The sequence below is a fragment of the Temnothorax longispinosus genome, chromosome 7 (genome assembly GCF_030848805.1).
Source record: "Temnothorax longispinosus isolate EJ_2023e chromosome 7, Tlon_JGU_v1, whole genome shotgun sequence".
Lineage (NCBI taxonomy): Eukaryota > Metazoa > Arthropoda > Insecta > Hymenoptera > Formicidae > Temnothorax > Temnothorax longispinosus.
In genome coordinates this window covers 27,030-44,564 of record NC_092364.1, presented here as the reverse complement: position 1 = coordinate 44,564, position 17,535 = coordinate 27,030, and the positions used below count along the sequence as shown (strand labels likewise).

Sequence of the window (17,535 nt, the reverse complement as noted above, 5' to 3'; positions counted from 1 at the left end):
GCGCGCAGTCGCGGCCGTCGCGCAGTGTGCACTGTGCGAGTGTGCGCCGCGTAGTGCCGAGTGCCGAGTGCGTGTGCGACCACGTGCGACATGCGGGACGACTGTAGCTAACCTCTATTCCTTCGATTTTTTTTCCGATCCGTTCGATGATCGAAACTCGCCGAGGACCGAGGACGGCGAGCATCATTCAGCATCCGTGTTTGCGACGTCGAACGTCGATCAGTCTCCGTTCTGGGTCCTGGCTAGTCGAACGCGACCCGCAAGTTAGAAGAGTTGGAGACGAGGTGAAAGCGAGAGAAACGTAAGATTAAGATAGAGATGGGCAAGCTGGCGCCTCGTTTGGCAAGTAGAAAGAAGGCAAAGCGATGGGCAAGAGGCCAGAGTTCCAGTTCCAATCCGGCGACGACCAAGTATCGCGAGCAAGCGACTGGCATGTTTTTCAAGGACCTCCCCGGCTCCGGCACGTCAGGTATCACGAAGGAGGACCTACGGAAGCACGACGCCATCCAAGGTATTCAGCCTGGGTTCGCGAAGCTCGACCTGGACGCGGACCGAGAGGACCGAGAGGATGGGAGGACGACGATCACGTGCGACACGTTCGCCACCACGTACAGCGCGTGCTCCAACCTTTCCTTCGGCAGGTTCCTCGCCCGCTTTCAATCGAGCTCGATCGTCCACAAGGAGATGCTGGCGGTGCTCGCGGCCGTGACAGAGGTCATCAAGCAGAACGGTGGTAACGAGACTTCGACCGAGTACTTTGCCGCGTTGATGAGCACTTTGGAGGCGATAGAGGACGACACCTCCGTAGCCGCGACCCTCTCGCTGCTCGGGATGTGTCTGAGAACGGTGCCGAGGAACGTCCTCAACTTGCAATTCGGCCCGACGAGTCAGGCCCTCCTGCGGATTCTCGAGCGGTCAGCGATCGTAAGCGAGAACCATCTCGTTCTGCGACATTGCATAGGCTGCCTCTCGGTGTTGCTGAGAGCGCAGGAGGCTGCCGTTTGGATCGCGCCCTCGACGACGCAGCTGCTCAACGCTATCCTGTCCTTGGTCACACACGCCAAGCCGAAGGTCCGCAAGTCCGCCCAGCACGGGATATGCGCCATTCTACGGGGCAGCGACGTGATGAGGAGCGAGGCGCCCGCGCCGCCGACTCACCATCCGGCCGCGGGACATATCGCGACGCACTGCGTCGCGCAGCTCGACGCCGCTTGCGAGCCAGGCTCCTCGCTCGGAGCCACCACTATTCTGCATATCCTCACCCTGTTGAAAGATATTATGTCGCAGTTGCCCAAGTCACACGTAAGGACCATCTGCGAACGTCTGTTGAGCATCATGACGTTGAACAACGTTCTGATAACGTCGTGCTGCCTGCAAACGCTGCACGGGCTGTTGGTCGCGAGGCCGTCGGAGGCGACCTTACCTTTCCCGCAAAACGCAAGTATCATTAAGGCCCTTTACGCGTATCAGCCGTCCGCGGACGACACGCAGCCGACTTTGGCGTGGTTGGCCGTCATGCGGGAGGCTCACTGCAACCTGGTGCGCCTGGCCGTCGGGACCTGGGCCTCCCCGCAGTCGGGGACCGCGGTCGACGTCCTCGCGACGCTCCATCACCTTACGCCGGAAATGTTCGACAGGTGCGTCGGGCTCTTGCTGTCCAACAGGACGGAGATCGTCGCCGGCGCGTCGCACACCGTCGAGGCCATTCTACGGGACGGCGTGGCACGCCTGTGCGAGGACGAGGAGCGAGTCGGCAGATACGAGCCCATCCTGAGGCGCGTCGTCGAGACGTTGCGCGAGGCGCTGAGCTATCGCTATCTCGGAGCCTGGCGCCACGTCCTTCATCTTACAGCCGTACTCTTCGAAGTCGCCGGTAAGCTCGCCGCCCGCGCCGGAAGACTCGAGCAACTCGGCAACCTCGTCGAGACCCTGGGCACGCTGCGAGATTTCCACGCGTTCGCGTACAACCGTGAGGCGGAGTACGCCATCGGGGCGGCGATCCGGGCGATGGGGCCTCGGCTCGTGTTGAACATCCTCCCTCTTCGAACCGACGAAAACCAACCACCAGCTCCTTGTCAGCAGATAAATCTCAGACGCGCGAGCTGGATGATCCCGCTGCTCAAGGATTGCGTAACGACGGCCGGTGGCACCATCGCCCTCTTCAAGGACGTCTTGCTGCCGATCGCTCGGCACTGCGAGGAAAAAGCGAACGAGACGAGTAGCGCGTCTACCGCGGACGGAAAGACGTACGAGTGCTTGGTAACGCAGATCTGGTCCATCTTGCCGAGCATATGCAACGACGCCAGCGACGTCAAGGACAACTTTAAACACGTCGCCAAGCTGTTGGGTATAGCCATCAACGACCGGAGGGACCTCAGGCTACCCGCGATGGCGGCCCTGAGAAAACTGATTGTCAAGGCGGCGGCCGACGATCGCGCCGAGCTCGCTCGCTTCGCCAAAAACTACCTGCCGATCCTCTTCAATCTGTACACCACGAGACCAAGCGGCACGGACGAGGAGGGAGTGCGCCTCGCCGCGTACGACACGATCAAGACCTACGTGACGATCGCGAGCAGCGACTTGGCGAACGAGCTGTTCGATCGAGCGCTGAGCAAGCTCGACGAGCCCGACGCGGATGACTTCTTCAAGGAGAGCGTTTACGATCTGACGAGAGCGCTGATCGGCTATACGGACGTCGACAGGCTGAGCAAGTACTACGACGCGTGCGTGCCGGTCTTGAAGAACGCGACCAAGCGGAAGGAGCAGAAGAAGGCTTACCGTTTCCTCGAGGAGATATGCGGCAGCGAGAGGGAGATCTGCGAGCGGTTCCTGCACGAGCACCGGCGCCGGATTCAAAAGACGCTGATCGCCTCGGCGAGTAGCGTCGTCCGGACGAGTAGAGGAGCGCGTCTGCGGTGCCTCGCGCATCTCGTCAGACGACACCCGCAGCTCGAGGGGACCAAGTTCCTCGAGGCCGTCGTGCCGGAAGCTGTGCTCTGCGTCAAGGATATAAACGAGAGGTGTCGCGACGCGGCGTATCAGCTGCTCAACGCGATCGCCGAGAGATTCCTCAACGAGCCCGCGCACCTCAAAGACTACGCGGATATGCTGATGGTGGGCCTGAGCGGCGAACGAGCCTACGTTAGCGCCAGTCTCCTCGCTCTGGCGTCTGTCACCTATCGTCACAACGACTCTCTCGGCACGGAGATCGTCGCTGAGATCCTGGGACACGCTTGCACCATTCTGACCAGTCCTACGAGGGAGATTGCCGAGTCCGCCTTGTCCTACGTCAAGGTCTACCTCAACGTCACGCCGTCCGACGTGATAGCGCCGACGTTGCCGCGGATAGTCGACGCTCTGTCGCGAATGACCGAGGACTGTAAGCGCCACTTTCGACAAAAGGTGCGAGACATCTTTACCAAACTGATAAGGAAGTACGGCTTCGGACCGATCGCGAGCATGGTGCCAGCCTCGGACGTGACCCTGCATAAGAGACTAAAGAATATCAACAAGATCGAAGACGCCAAGAGGAGGAAGCGGGAGCTCGAAAGAGCGAGGAAGCTGGAGCAGGAGACGGCTGACGAGGACGTTGACCTCGTCAGGAGGGGACCTAAAAGTATAGAGGAGATATTGGCCGACAGCGACGAGGAGTTTCAGGCTACGGAGAACGAAGAAGAAGCGAGGAGAAGCAAGAAAAGAACCCCAGGAAAGGACGCTTGGATTCAGGAAACCGAAGATGATATAGTCGATCTCGCGGATCCCGCAGCTGCTAGAAATATCACAAGTTGGTTTACGGCGAATATTTGCACGCTCCCTCCCTCCCATCGGCGTCAGCTGGTTTCGTCACGTTTCCAAGTTTTCCTTTAGTTCTCCCTTTGACCGATCGATCGATGAAACAGTCAAACTTTGGATTTATAAAATCGACCGTCTCCGTCGATCGAGAGAGTTTATTTTTAATTTATATCAATGTACACGATGTTCCCTCTGTCTCCGTCTAGAAACCTAAAACCTAAAAAAGACGCGAGAATAAAGTTCAAACTTAAAGAACGCGTTGTAGCTGACGTTCGTGGGTCTTGCGATAATCGATTTCGTTTCTTTTGTACGCTTTAGCTACGCAACCGGGTGTGTCGAATCTAAAGATTCCAGAGAAGAAGGTAAAGGATCGTGGCTTTGCGACTGCACCCGATGGTCGTCTCATCATTAGGGACGATAACGAGAGAGACAGCGACGCGGAGGAAAGGACGAAGAAGAAGAAGAGAAAGACTTCTTTCTCCCAGAGTGATTCGGAAGACGATTACAGTAAGTTCTTGAAACACGTACTTTGTTCAGACATGAAAAAAGTGCACGTATCATCCGGGGATATACGAGTGTATATGTATATGTTTCTACTTTGTAGAAGACGAAGATGATGTATCGGTAGTGACCACAAAGACCGCTGGCAAAAAACGTAAATACAGCTCAAGTACATTGGATGCGATGAGCTTAAAGAGTCGGTCAACGTCGAGATATCGAGGTAAATTTAAAAGGTTTCGCATTACAGAGTATCCCAAGACACTTGACTTTACGTGACTTGAAGAAAAGTGTCGCTTGTATAAATCTTTAAAGACAATCTTTTGGAAATTTAAGAAATAAAAGACAATGTTTGACACGTTAATGGGATAAACGAGAACGTGGATTTGCGACTTGTATAATAGTATCGCCACGAAGATCTGGCAGAAAACATGTCGTTGTAAAGAGAAAATAGCACGAAATCATTCGTCATTTGTGTTGCAATAAATGACGAATGATTTCTTGCTCGTACGCTAGCTAAATATTAGTTGTATTGATTTTTCTGTTGAATTTCAGCCGGTGGATCGGGTATTCATCGACCGCTAAAAGCGACGAAAGTAGACTGTGAACCCGGTTCGGAATATCGTGCGACCAAGGCCAGGGGAGATATTAAGAGAAAGGGTAAACCAGATCCCTACGCATATGTACCCTTGACGAGATCTATATTGAACAAAAGGTAACAATAACAGATTTTAGGTCTTTAGTATTAAGTACATTGTACTTTGTACATATATATATATATATATATATATATATATTATTCTCACGTTGTTCTTAATATATTAATAACGTGATACATTTGCACTTTACAGAAAGAAGAAGAAAAATGCGGGCAAATTTCAGAGTATAGTTTCTGGGACGAAAAAGGGCGCCCGCGCAGGTTTACGCAATAAACGAAGAAAGCGTTAGAAACGGATAACAATCCTACGTGTTAATAATCATAATATTGTCCAACGATAGACGTATCGATTATTATTATTATTATTACGTACGTATTTTCAAATACATGGTTAAACGTAACCACTATTTCCCAATCTAATTCAGTCCACGTGGGATATATGCGAGTGTGATATACCAAAAGGGTTAAAGGATAACTTTAATCCTTTACCGTCGTTACTCTCAATGCTCCGATTATACATAAAGGACACAGAATCTCTGGTTTAGAAGTGTGGGGTAACATGTTTCCTAAATACTGCGATGTACATGGAAGAGTTAACGACGGAGATGTTAATAATTCAGTTTCCATCGTCGGGATAACATCTGCTTCGTATAGAGAGATTGGAAAGTGGTGTCCGCAAGTAAATATCATCGTGTCTTCTTCCGTTGTGAGCAAGTGATTTATAGTATCCGAGTCCTGTTTTAATGTTAAAAAGATTCAACTACACGTAGTCAATTACAATTGAATTTGATGAAACTAATGGAAACCAATTATACGTAGCCTAATGAAAATCTCGTCTGACACGGAGATCTCGGTAAAATATTTTATTTACCTTAATGTGTGTAAATAATCTGGAATCTTCCATTTCGGAAAATATCGTGCTGACGATACCTTCCATCATTTGTTCTGGATCATTATTTCTACTTGTACCTGGATATCCGTTTAAAGGTGCTCCGTACGTGTCCGCCATTAAAGAGGAGAAAATTTTAATGTATTCCGGCATAATATCATCTGAAATGTAAGAGTTATCGTTCCGTTATGCTAATCAATTTTAGAAGCTCTTCACTTTGAAAGATGAAAGATATCAAGCTAAGCAACCTTCATCTATACGCTGCATCAACATCGCGAGCACTCGAAGACAAAATTTGATTGAGAATAAGCTGTTCGCGCAGCACGCCTTTCCTTCGTCGTCGTACGTTTTGCTTACATTCAAGTATCTTCCTGTCGCATTCTGACTGTAAAGTGAGCGAATGATGGAAAAGTGAAAAAAATGTTGTACATCACGCCGTCTCGTCTCCGTCCAATATTCATGCCCAGTCAGGGATTCCTAAACTTTTTCTTTTTACCAATACTTGATCTGTAGTCAGCGTGCAGTTTTAGTGCACAGCATCATGGATCTTGTGTATATTTTTTACCTTCTTTTGTTCTCTAATTCGGAAAGATGCTTAATGTTAGAGTTGAGCAAATTTGAGCTTTTAAACTGACACGAGTCTTGGAATCCCTGTGTGTGCATCATAAAAAATAAACGAAATCACACTCAAGAGAGTATACAGTACGCGATAAGAGAAAAACACGAGGAAAATCCTGCTCGCGTAATGCAGCAAAGTGCAATATTGACTTACCAAAAAAGTAATAATCCAAGAGGGTAATAAACGATATGTATATGTTCGAGAAAAACGTTCTCCAAGCTTTGCATCGGTAAATTGTGCACGATCCAAAAACCAATTGCACTTTGCAACATTTCACATTTTACGGTATTTGCTTCATTCGTAATACTTTTTAAATAGAACTTTAATGCTCTTATGGTTTCATTGATTACGTAATTCCTTTGAGAACGCGAGGACACCTTGTCCAAGAACACAGTCTTCTCTTCATTCACGTCGCAACGATCGTCATTCACAATCGACAGCGTTGCTTTCGTGCAGACCGATCGAGATGACGTTTGCGCAGAGTTACGTAGAGTGACGTCTTTATGCTGCAACAGCGACGTTGCGTTTTCATTAAAAATAAGATCTTCGATCCATTCGTGTGGATGTTGTTTGTCTTCGTTCGTAGCGTAATGTTCGGTGTCGGAGTGGTCAGTGTTAATGTTAACGTTCAGCGAGAGACCGTCGTCGTCTTTTCGAGTTCCGCATAATTCTTCCAAACCACCTTGACAATCGAAAGAGTATAATTCTTGCGCGAGTGTTTGCAAATTATTCAACGATCTACTCGTCGAAATTTTCGTCCAGCTTCGAGCAACGCTGTTTTCCAAGGATTCCATGAGATTCTTCTCCGCTTGTCTATTAAATAATTCAGTGTTCCTCTTGATATCTCGGGACAGCATGGAATCCCTCGTCATATCAACGTTTGGTGAGCTAGTCTCGAGGGTTGAGTTTATTTTCTCATGTGGAACTTGTCTCTCTGATATTTGATAATTTCTGGATGACTGAAGGCTCAATTTATGCAACATTTTCAATTGATAAGTGAAAGCGGCTGGAACGTTATTTTCTAATGCTGCTATTTTAGAACAAGCTTGATAATTCTCCAATTCGATACACTGGAACGGAAAAATTTTACCTTACAAAACTGTCGTTTTTAGCAACAGTATCGTTGCGTGCCACACATTTTGCTTCGAATTAAAAATTTAAACATACACGTTAACACCGTTGATCGTAAATGTGGCGGTCAGCTGTCCGCCACGTGCGCGCGACCGTACATACGCTACACGAATAGTATGACGGAAGGCGCGCGGCGCGCAGCACGGATAGTAGCGTAATATCGATCGGCGCGCGGCACGTGGCGGACAGCTGACCGCCACAGTAAAGTTAGCAGTGTCACATATATCACTTCGCAAAAAAAGAAATGAGGAGGACTCGACGATATCTCGCGTCTTGTGTTTCTTCCGATGGAAGACGCGGACAACGCGGTACAAATATAAGATTAATCTGAACGATTAAAACGATAAATAAACGTTTTCTTTTTCTTCTCCTTCCTCTTCCTTTAAATTTCATTGTGCCGCATCTCGTATCGATCGCCCGATAAAGCGGATCAACTCACCTTTTCTATAATATTGGCAGAATTGTATAAACCGTGGAAATGTTCCAGAATATAATGAAGTGTCACGTCCCCAGGTGATCTTTCGATAACGCTCAAAGGACGGACGGATCCGGCGAGAGAAAATGCGTCGTTGGCACGATAAGATATCACTGGGGTAGAAATGCCAGGTACTTGACTAGGGATGTCCAGAGCTATGTGCAGCGCATTAGGGAGCCGTACTATTCGCTTCGATGATTTCAGCAATACAAGTTTATCGTCGGCATCACGTGCCTCTTTCGCAGGAATGCGACCCAATTGCGCTCTGCTGTTATTACCCCAAGCTAACACCGTACCCCCTAAAAGATAAACCACATTGAAATATATATTTATAATGCTAGAAATTTTTATTTTCAAAAACCACATTAAAAGCCACCGTGCCGTGTGTATGTGCGTAAGAGAGAAGAGCGGTTAATATAAAAATTCACGTAAATCTTCGCTCAATTTGGAATACCATATTAAATACGTAGTAACTTGATTAACGTAGTTTGAATTCGAAAGATTCGAGACTATTTGTGTGCCACATATTTTAGCTTAAGATAGATAATACTATTTAAACAGCTCTATCAAGAATATTGTGTGTGAGTATGCAAGAGCGCGCTCGTATATATACATATATATTTGTTCCTTTGTAACCTGGTTGTATCGCCACCGTATAATCATATCCACAAGCAATACCAACAGCATTAATTATAGGATTGATTCTCTCTTTATTCAGGCCAGCATTTCCTGTACGCACAGTAGAGTCACTGATGTTCCCATTGTTTTCAGACGCCGTTCCATTATTTATCAGTGAGTTCGTCGACTTGGCGCCAGTGTCCAAGTCCCATTGATTTTGCATTCTTTTAAAATCATTGTGTCTAGGGGGTATTTGTGCAAAAATACAGGCGGAATTGTAATATAAAGGCGTTGGACGTGACACTTCTCGCCGCGTGCCGTTACCTATCTGACCATCTAGATTACGGCCCCATGTATATAAAGAGCCATCCTTTGTTATCACGGCATTATGATGACACCCAGCTGATATCTGCACAAGTGACCACACAGGTTACATCATATCTACATAAAGTATGCAGGATTCTTTTATACTGTACTAACACGACGATACTAACGTCACGAACTAATATTCTCCGCGTCTACGTTGAAGATAAAAATATTTGTAAATGTAAATATTACTACCGTACTGCTACATCGTCATCATTCGTATTATTATTATTATTATTACAAGCGCAACGTCTAAATTTCAGGCGTTATTACGAACCTCATTATATTACGAACCTGATTAATTTGTCCTTTTACCAAACTTGTATCGACAACACATGGCTTCAAATGTGCTTGACTCTCTTCGGTCAAACCGAAGTTGAAGCCTTTCAAATCTGCGTTTTCAGTCTCAGGTCTCTTTTGTGTTTCTATATCGGAAGTACGCGCTTTTGTTTGAGCAGACTCGGTTTGTACACCATCCACCAAAACGTCTTCCTTTATTTCTTCGTTTAGATTTGTAATTTTCTCCGACTCCTCCAAAGTTTTACTCTTTTTCTCCGTAGCATCTCGTTGCTCTAGTATACGCGTTTTTTTTTGCGCTTGTGCTTGCAATCTGAGAACCTGAGGACTCGCGCCCCATATGTATACGTTGTTCGCGTTAGTGACAGCTAGCTGCAAACATGAGAATAAAATACGCGTATGAAATCGCTTTTGCTATTCATCAATGGTTACAGAGACACGGAGATTTATTCTATTTATTTATTTTTTCTTTTTACAAAAAGTAACGAGCGCATACACGGGCCGTCATTTTGCAGTGAAAGAGAAAAGAAATAAAACGATTAAATGTATTTAACTATACATCATGCAAGTCACGCATGTTGTTGTCTAGCGACTTACATTATGAAAGTATCCGGTACTTATAAGCGTTATCCCGTCGGGTAACGCGACTTTTGTCGGGATAGAACTTTTGGCCGTGTCACCTGTTCCCAATTGACCGAGAACATTACATCCGAAGGCGTACACAACACCGTCTACCGATAGTGCCAAAGTGTGCGCGTATCCAGCGCTAATATAACACACGACTACGCCAAGCAGAGTTTTCACCATAGATGGTGTAGCTTTTTCGTCGGTGTTACCGTGGCCCAGTTGTCCGTGAACACCCCAACCCCACGTAAATATTCTGCCATCCGCGGTTAGTGCTACAGAATGATATTGTCCAGCTACTGCGTCGATAATAATCTCTTGCGCTAACGAAGTAATTAATTCCGGACTCGAACATTGTAGCACCTTGCCGAGTCCTAACTGGCCAAATTGACTAGCTCCCCAAGCGTATATTCCATTGTTAGTAACTGCCAGGGTGTGGCAATGTCCACACGATACACTGAAAACTTCAATCTTCATACTTTTGAAGAAGCATATGGCATGCGGTGCCCCATATCGCAAAACACTAGAGCCCGTACCTAGACAATTTATTAACGACGTGTTAATCAATGAAAGAATTGGATAACTATATTGTGAAGAAACTTGATGAGACTGAGTGAGATCAGGCAAGGGAAATCCGCGAGCATATGTAATACAAGAAGGTGCGTCAATCTTCAATCATCTTCAATCTGTACATGCACGTTGTACGCAAATGGAATTTTTTAGATGTAAAATACAGCAGAGCTGCTAGAAAATCTTGAAAAATTATATATCAATTAACGGAATTTGCTCATCTCGATGCGAAGCTATAAGAAGCTAAACATTCAATATTTGAGATTAGACATTTTTCTCAAGTAGAAAAACAATTTTTTGAGTTGTTTTCTATGCGCTCTTCTCGCTGTTTTTTTCCATTTATCTATAAGAAAAATTGAAGATAATGGAAGATGGCCGATGTGTGTGTGTGTGTGTGTGTGTTATTACATTTATTTAATTTTTGACAACGTTGTGATGTAGCCGTACGCTTTAAATACCCTGCAAATATACGTACCTAGACAACCTTGCACCGAACTTCCCCAAGTGTAGATATTACCATTTCTAACAAGCGCAACGTGAGAAAATCCAGTACTTAACGATCTCCTCTTAAAATCAACGTGCGGAGTCACTTCCGAATAATCCTGTACAGATCAAAGTGTAAAGTTATAATTCAGTTTCATTAGGCCAACCTGATAATTTCGCAGAGATACGTGATTTTCGGCAAATAACAAGCGAGATCGTATGATCCTTCCTCGTTCCTTCACAAATATTTGAATATCCGAATCGGATAAATAGCACGATGGTATTACGCTTTATCCTCACGCACGTTGACGCAGACTGGATTTCATCGTTACTTTTATTAGAGATTAGTTTGCGTACAAACATATATAGAGTCAAGTTTGATTAATATCTGAAAATAAGAATTTCCCTGAGGAAGACTTTGATAAGATGTTTTGAAATATGTGGAACAGGAAGTTAACGCGAATTCCTCAGTAATCTTTCGCTACTTGAAAAAGCTTTTCTGGAGCTGGACCGACAATCTCGTTTCCCCTTTACCAAATGCAGACGTATACCTAGATTAGGATTAGGATTTACCCGTGCTTACCTTCGGCACGTGCACGTCGTACAAAAAAGCATATTTGCCATTTGGGTTTAACAATCGTTTTTTATGAATAAGAGTCAACAAAACTAGAATAAACGTTTCTATTATCTCTTCCACGAGGGTATCAGGCTGATCCTATAAAATGTTTTCGTTATATGATGAAAAATGTTCTACGACCACTTTTAAAAGATGTCCTTTTACCAAAGATAACTGATTTAGAATCAAATCTTTTCTTCGCGGAAAAGTTGCGGAAAACCACTTGACTCTCTTTCGAGTACGTAACTATGAGGAATAAGGGGAATTAATTCCGACCACGTAAGTTTATATAAGTTTCAATAGAGAAAATAGATAACAAAATATAAGCTTCATTACGAGCTTCAAAAAGGAATGGTAATAAAAGGCAGACAACCTTTTTAAAGTATAGAAAGTTGAGTGCAATGTTAAAACCTTTTACCATATCTCTCGACATTCTCGCAAAAAAAATCACGTGGCTAAATATCTGTCACGTTAAAAGGACATTGTTTAAAACAACCTGTGTTGGGATATCGCGTATGGGTAACATTCCAAAATTCGCTCGATTTTCCCCCAATGAAATTTTTATCCGGAGCTATTTGTCTTAACAATTTCTTAAAATCCAAACGCAGTTTCTCATTCTTGGTCAACGTGGTACAACTAAAAATTTGTTCAAGTAAAGCACATCTGATGTAAAAAAAAAAAAAAAAAAAAAAAAAAAAAAAAACACCTTTTGTATACCTGTAATTTTAAAATTTGCAAAAATTTCTTTCTATTCCAATCAACATTGAGCACGTCGACAACTAGTACTTTACGGCATGAATGATTAGCGTGCGAATCTTGAGAACATCTCATACACCAGAAACTCAATACTACTCACCATATTATCCATAGAATCTATAGAATGACACTGCGTAGATCGTAGATTGCACGCTATCACTTTATGACGTGCTTTACATTGTACTAATTTAGGTCGTAATACTGGATTTGTTGGATCATACAATGTTACTAGTCTCTGTGGAATATTTCAAGCTGTTGAGCATAATCGTAGTTGAAACATGTTCTAAAACTCTATTTCGATTCCATGAAACGTACCAAACGTTAAAACTCAAGTACTCGCGTTTGATTAACTTGATCGAGACAATTTTTCTTGTGTTTTCATGCAAATTCTATGAACGTAGAGAAGCAAAGTATACCCAATATACAAATTTTTATATCGCTTTCTCTCTCTTATTTTCGATTTTTTAATTTTTATATTTGTTATTAATTTAATTTGTTGAGCAAACATTTGTGTAACTTGACAAGTGAATACTCGCGTGTTAAGGTTCACACTCACCTGAAGCACAAAGATCTGAGAATCTCGCAGATTACTGCGCACAAATGACACGTGAGATCTAGCTAAATCGTAATTCAATAACATCGATTGCATTAAATCAGATTCACTTAAACATATGAGTAAACCATCTAAAATAAAAACACACATTCACATATTTGTAACTACTATTTGGAAAATTATACGTATATGTATGTATGCGCATAACGTTACACATGTATAACGTACATGATTTCGGATAAATGTCGTTTGTGCCAAATATTTGTATTGCCTTTACAAGAATATCCAACATTTGACTGTACAGACTTCTTTGTGTAGCCAAGTGATGCACGACCTCCCAGAGGTAAGTTTGACCAGCTATATTAATAGCTAATAATTCGTCGTAGAATGTATTTGTGGACAAAAAGTATCTAAAAATGGAAAATTTTAGATTAAAATATAATTTTACATACAACATGATCTATATACACGCGCGCTACTTCTATGATATCTTTTTGAAATCTTCAAGATAGAAAAAATAAAAGCGAGAAAAGAGTTGAAGGACGCTTTGAATTGACAAAAAATCGCGTCAAGTATACCGAACGTATGTAAGGAAGCGGATATCGCGTAAGAGGGAAACATTTCGTTCCGCGAAGCCATTATTCCGAGATTTTAAAATCATCGAACGTGTTGTTAATAAATATATTTAGATATCCGATTAAAGATGTCTCGTTACACCGGGAAACGTAATATGTTTTGTAAATGTACGTGTAAGATGTGACTTACAAGAACTCCTTATAGATCGCTTTAGATTGTTCCGACCGAACCCTCAGTGTCATTTCAATAAAGGAAAGTACACATAAATTAGACAAATGTATCCTTGTTGCAATAGGCATCTCAGTAATGACAGGTGTCAGTAAACAATGAGTTAGACAACTTAATAATTCTGAAGTATGGCCGATCGATGCAAACTTTAACACGCTCTTCAATAATTTACACTGAAATAGAAATTTTGAACAATGATCAAATTATTTATGATCGATAAGTAAAAAAACATTTTGATCTAAGAACATTTAAAATTTCCTAACAAATCTCTGACGTTATTGATAGCTTGTCGTCAAGTACACGGGTATTCTGTTTGGAATATCTTGGAAGAAAAAAATATTTTGTCATCTCTCTCCACCGCCTCTCTCTCTCTCTCTCTCTCTCTCTCTCGGATATATCCAATATGGCCAATATCTACCTTAGATATCTTATATGAAGCTACTGCACGTGAGAATTCTTTATTCGATAGAAATATATCGCCTACATATTCCAACAAGTGTTGTCCATTTAGTCCAAAAACCATTGCTAATTTTCCCGCTTTTTGCAGCTCGTTTTTCTTCAGTACCAATTCCATGAAAACTGATAGAAGAGATTTTCTAAAGTAAAAAACAATAATTTAGTAACACACTCAGTGTATGGTAGCAAAAAAATTATATACAAATATTTAGAAATTAATTAGTATTAGAATTGTGCACGGCCATCAATGGCTGAGACAAAAATATGACATACATATTACAATGAACTTTAAACTGACCTTAAAACAACTTGGTATACACAGCGATTTGTAACAATTATACATGTATCCAAACTAAGCGGTTCGATTTTAATATCTCTTACATTCTTAGGTAAGGTACATTTACTCTCGATCTCCTCAGAGACTTTTCTCGGTACTATATTATCGAATTTTGTTACTTTGTATACCTCGCGTATCAGTTCCTTACTGTTTTTAAAAGAAAATGTCCCGATAACAGACTCGGGATTAAATTGATAGTCTCTGTTTATACGAGTCTCAGACAATTGATCGGATATTATATATATCGCACGTTGATTAACGTCGGTAATAAAAAATAATCTGTGCGCTACGAGAACAGTTTTGCACTCGAATATTTTGTGCATTGACAAGGGTACCACAGTTAGATCTGGACCGTGTATCTGAAACAGAGATCATTATATTGGAAGACTAACGTATTAAATGCTATGTGCGCTCAACGCTAGGGAGGCAAACCTGAAAGAGAGACAAGTTGAACGTTCACAAAAGATCTTACCGTGATGTACGTAGTGACAGGATGATAGCATGTATATAATTGTCGATCTTCCCTGTCATATTGCAAAGATAGGAAGGTATCTCTCGATATTGGTTCTGGACTGATAAAACCTACGTTAGATTCCGATATTTCCAGGTTGACGGGACGTCCCGTACCGCTTTCTCCAATACTTGCAGCAGCATCTGTGATATCAATATATGTCACGTTTAAAGTTTTATGGATCTTTTGGGGGATGGTACGGATGCGCGATCAGATAAACATGCACCCAGAATGTATTTATCATTGAATCGGGTCTAGTGGTCCTTTCCTCGGTCACGTTTCTTCAGCAAGTCCGCGGCAAAAGTATCGCGCAAAAGTGACGATATACGTAACTATGTACGTCTTTTTTCACGCAGATATATAAATTAAGAGGAGGGAGGGGAAAAAACATTGTACGCGCATGTTATATCGCATCGTACAACGATGTATTTATTTACGAAGGGTAAATTGAAAGAAAAAACTACGTTGTCTGCTTCTTTAATTAAAAATTCGAAATGTTCTTTTACCATAAATAAAAAAAAAAAAGTAATACAAATGTTCCCGTGCTTTTCCCTTGAAAGATACTTAATATTACATTTTAAATATTTTTCTAAATATATTTAACGTGTATACCTACCATGGCACTGCAAACTCTCCCCCAATGGTTGATTTTTGGTATCGCGTATCTTTTGCTTAAGAATAGCCAGTTTTTCAACAGAGAGTTGTTTAAGTTCTTGTAATTTAGACTTCGTAGGAACAGAATCTCCCACGTTCGTATCATGAACATGAATAGTGCCATTTGAATTTAGTTGGTTCGTATTAGGTTCTTTGTTTTCAAACGTGGGCAAAAGATTGAAAGACATGTGTTCCAAAGGCAAACGCCATTGCTGCTGAAATTTACTGGTTATCAAAAGAGACGCAACGTCGTTGTATTCATTTCGACAAATATGTAGTCCACTTATACTTTCATTAATATATGTTATGCCTAGCTGTTGTCCATTTAGAAGATTTATAAATATAGTTGCTCCACATTCCGTTCCTACAATGCCTATATCCATAGACATTTTCATATCCTTCCACCATGTAACAGCTCGTGGTCTGAAAACAATGGTATACATGACGTTAAAGAAATCTTATGTAACTGTAAACGTATATATTTACGAGATGAACACGAGATATGGGAATAGAACGTTGTATAGAAAACAGCAAATGCAGAAGAGACGAGAATGTATGTTATACCGTTATATAACACAGAAAGTACTGGGAACTTGAAACGTACTGCCGACTCGAGACGTATTTTGTTCATGTAACGTACCTGAAATGAGAAAGCTGAGACGTCACAAAAGGAATATATGTCGCATCGTCAGTCTTCCATCTCTCGTCAACGATGCACGTTTCATCGACTAAAGTTAAAGCAGGTAATATGTACAACGAACCGTCTAAAGTTACACATAACAACCAACGACCGCTTGAATCAAAGCAAAAAGCAGCTATTTGTTTATGTGGTCCTTGAAACCAAGGTATTTTTTTAACAACGGGTAGGCAAGAGGACGCTCTTTTGAAATAAAGAATAATTTCGGCGTTCGTGGTTGCCAGTGCGAGAAATAATGTTCCTTCAAGTTTGCACTGCACACTATGCTGTATCTCAGTGGTTTTAATTAAACATTGCAGCTTAAATAAATTTTCGTTGGTCACTATTGCCCGGAGATCCATGCTGAATATTTATCTGTTTCTTCTGAAATAATAAATGAATATGTTAAATATGTATGTCACTTTACACACACACACACACACACAAACGTCACTTGTAAAAATATAATTTTTGGCAACAGATTAAGATTAATTTATACATTGAGTTTTATTAAGTAAATAATAATATAATATTACTTCTTTTTCTTTTTGTTAAATATTTCGAATATTTATGTCATCAAGCTCGGTCCGTCAGAAACCTCTTATGAGGTTATGTATGTATGTACACATACATAACCTATTATAAATTATTATAATGTTAGAATCTGGAGAGGGTACGTATGTGTATAGGCACATGCGTAAATTTATGCCCCATATATTACGCGCAACACGTTTTCATATCTACTACTGTTATTTTTTGCAGAATGTCAAAATGGTCAGAAATTCAAGCACGTTCAAGGTTACATTTCAAGAAAACCGGAATGACAGCGTTCAAAAACTCCATCGATAAGGTTGAGTTTCCACTGAACCCACTGAACCAAATGGAACTCAGCCTAGGGTGCGTTCCGATTCCCCACCCGAGTGCCGAAAATCTATAGTGCACGTGACATATACTATAGGGTTTTTAGCACTCGGGTGGGGAATCCGAACGCAGCCCTACGTGGGCGCGTTCAGCAGACCAAGCCGCTGAGTAGCAGTCGAACGTGATTGGCTCCTACTTTTAGAACCAACCAATCAACGCAGAGTGTTGATAAGACGAACTCAACAGTTGTGTCTGCTGAACGCGGCCATTGCTACAGAGACAGGCTACTAG

At 42.6% G+C, this 17,535-nt stretch overlaps 2 protein-coding genes and 1 long non-coding RNA gene across 5 annotated transcripts; 2 read left to right on the top strand and 1 right to left on the bottom strand.

The window, feature by feature from the left end:
* Positions 1-17: 17 nt before the first annotated feature.
* On the top strand, positions 18-5,355 carry LOC139815573 (RRP12-like protein). The gene is made up of 5 exons (XM_071782576.1): positions 18-3,784; positions 4,111-4,299; positions 4,397-4,513; positions 4,846-5,005; positions 5,142-5,355. Exons 1-5 carry the CDS (start codon positions 319-321, stop codon positions 5,236-5,238), a joined length of 4,029 nt encoding a protein of 1,342 aa, XP_071638677.1. The 5' UTR covers positions 18-318; the 3' UTR covers positions 5,239-5,355.
* Ca (RCC1 and BTB domain containing protein claret) lies at positions 5,289-17,231 on the bottom strand. 3 transcript variants are annotated; one of them, XM_071782573.1, is made up of 21 exons: positions 16,920-17,231; positions 16,348-16,767; positions 15,670-16,130; positions 15,015-15,196; positions 14,504-14,901; positions 14,168-14,345; positions 13,711-13,922; positions 13,174-13,355; positions 12,949-13,076; positions 12,493-12,627; positions 11,802-11,882; positions 11,604-11,735; positions 11,013-11,139; positions 9,941-10,503; positions 9,341-9,715; positions 8,699-9,089; positions 8,027-8,361; positions 6,610-7,526; positions 6,086-6,222; positions 5,820-5,998; positions 5,289-5,683 (listed from the first exon to the last, which is right to left on the bottom strand). In XM_071782573.1, the coding sequence occupies exons 2-21, from the start codon at positions 16,743-16,745 to the stop codon at positions 5,426-5,428; spliced, it is 5,769 nt and encodes a 1,922-aa protein (XP_071638674.1). In that variant the 5' UTR covers positions 16,746-16,767; positions 16,920-17,231; the 3' UTR covers positions 5,289-5,425. The 3 variants fall into 3 exon arrangements, with proteins under 3 accessions (XP_071638674.1, XP_071638675.1, XP_071638676.1); XM_071782574.1 differs by lacking the exon at positions 11,802-11,882; XM_071782575.1 differs by lacking the exons at positions 11,604-11,735; positions 11,802-11,882.
* LOC139815575 (uncharacterized) lies at positions 7,627-8,406 on the top strand. The gene is made up of 2 exons (XR_011732758.1): positions 7,627-7,895; positions 8,101-8,406. It is a non-coding gene; the product is annotated as an uncharacterized lncRNA (long non-coding RNA).
* Positions 17,232-17,535: the final 304 nt, after the last annotated feature.

What these genes read in the sequence shown, in the direction of transcription:
- Ca (XM_071782573.1), bottom strand. Translation starts at nt 16,745, where the DNA reads ATGGATCTCCGGGCAATAGTGACCAACGAAAATTTATTTAAGCTGCAA. An exon ending in CGACATTTATCCGAAATCAT is followed by an intron (nt 13,077 to 13,173) that starts GTACGTTATACA and finishes TTTTTATTTTAG; the next exon opens with ATGGTTTACTCATATGTTTA. An exon ending in GTACCGGATACTTTCATAAT is followed by an intron (nt 9,716 to 9,940) that starts GTAAGTCGCTAG and finishes TCATGTTTGCAG; the next exon opens with CTAGCTGTCACTAACGCGAA.
- LOC139815573 (XM_071782576.1), top strand. Translation starts at nt 319, where the DNA reads ATGGGCAAGCTGGCGCCTCGTTTGGCAAGTAGAAAGAAGGCAAAGCGA. An exon ending in AGCTGCTAGAAATATCACAA is followed by an intron (nt 3,785 to 4,110) that starts GTTGGTTTACGG and finishes TGTACGCTTTAG; the next exon opens with CTACGCAACCGGGTGTGTCG. An exon ending in GTCAACGTCGAGATATCGAG is followed by an intron (nt 4,514 to 4,845) that starts GTAAATTTAAAA and finishes GTTGAATTTCAG; the next exon opens with CCGGTGGATCGGGTATTCAT.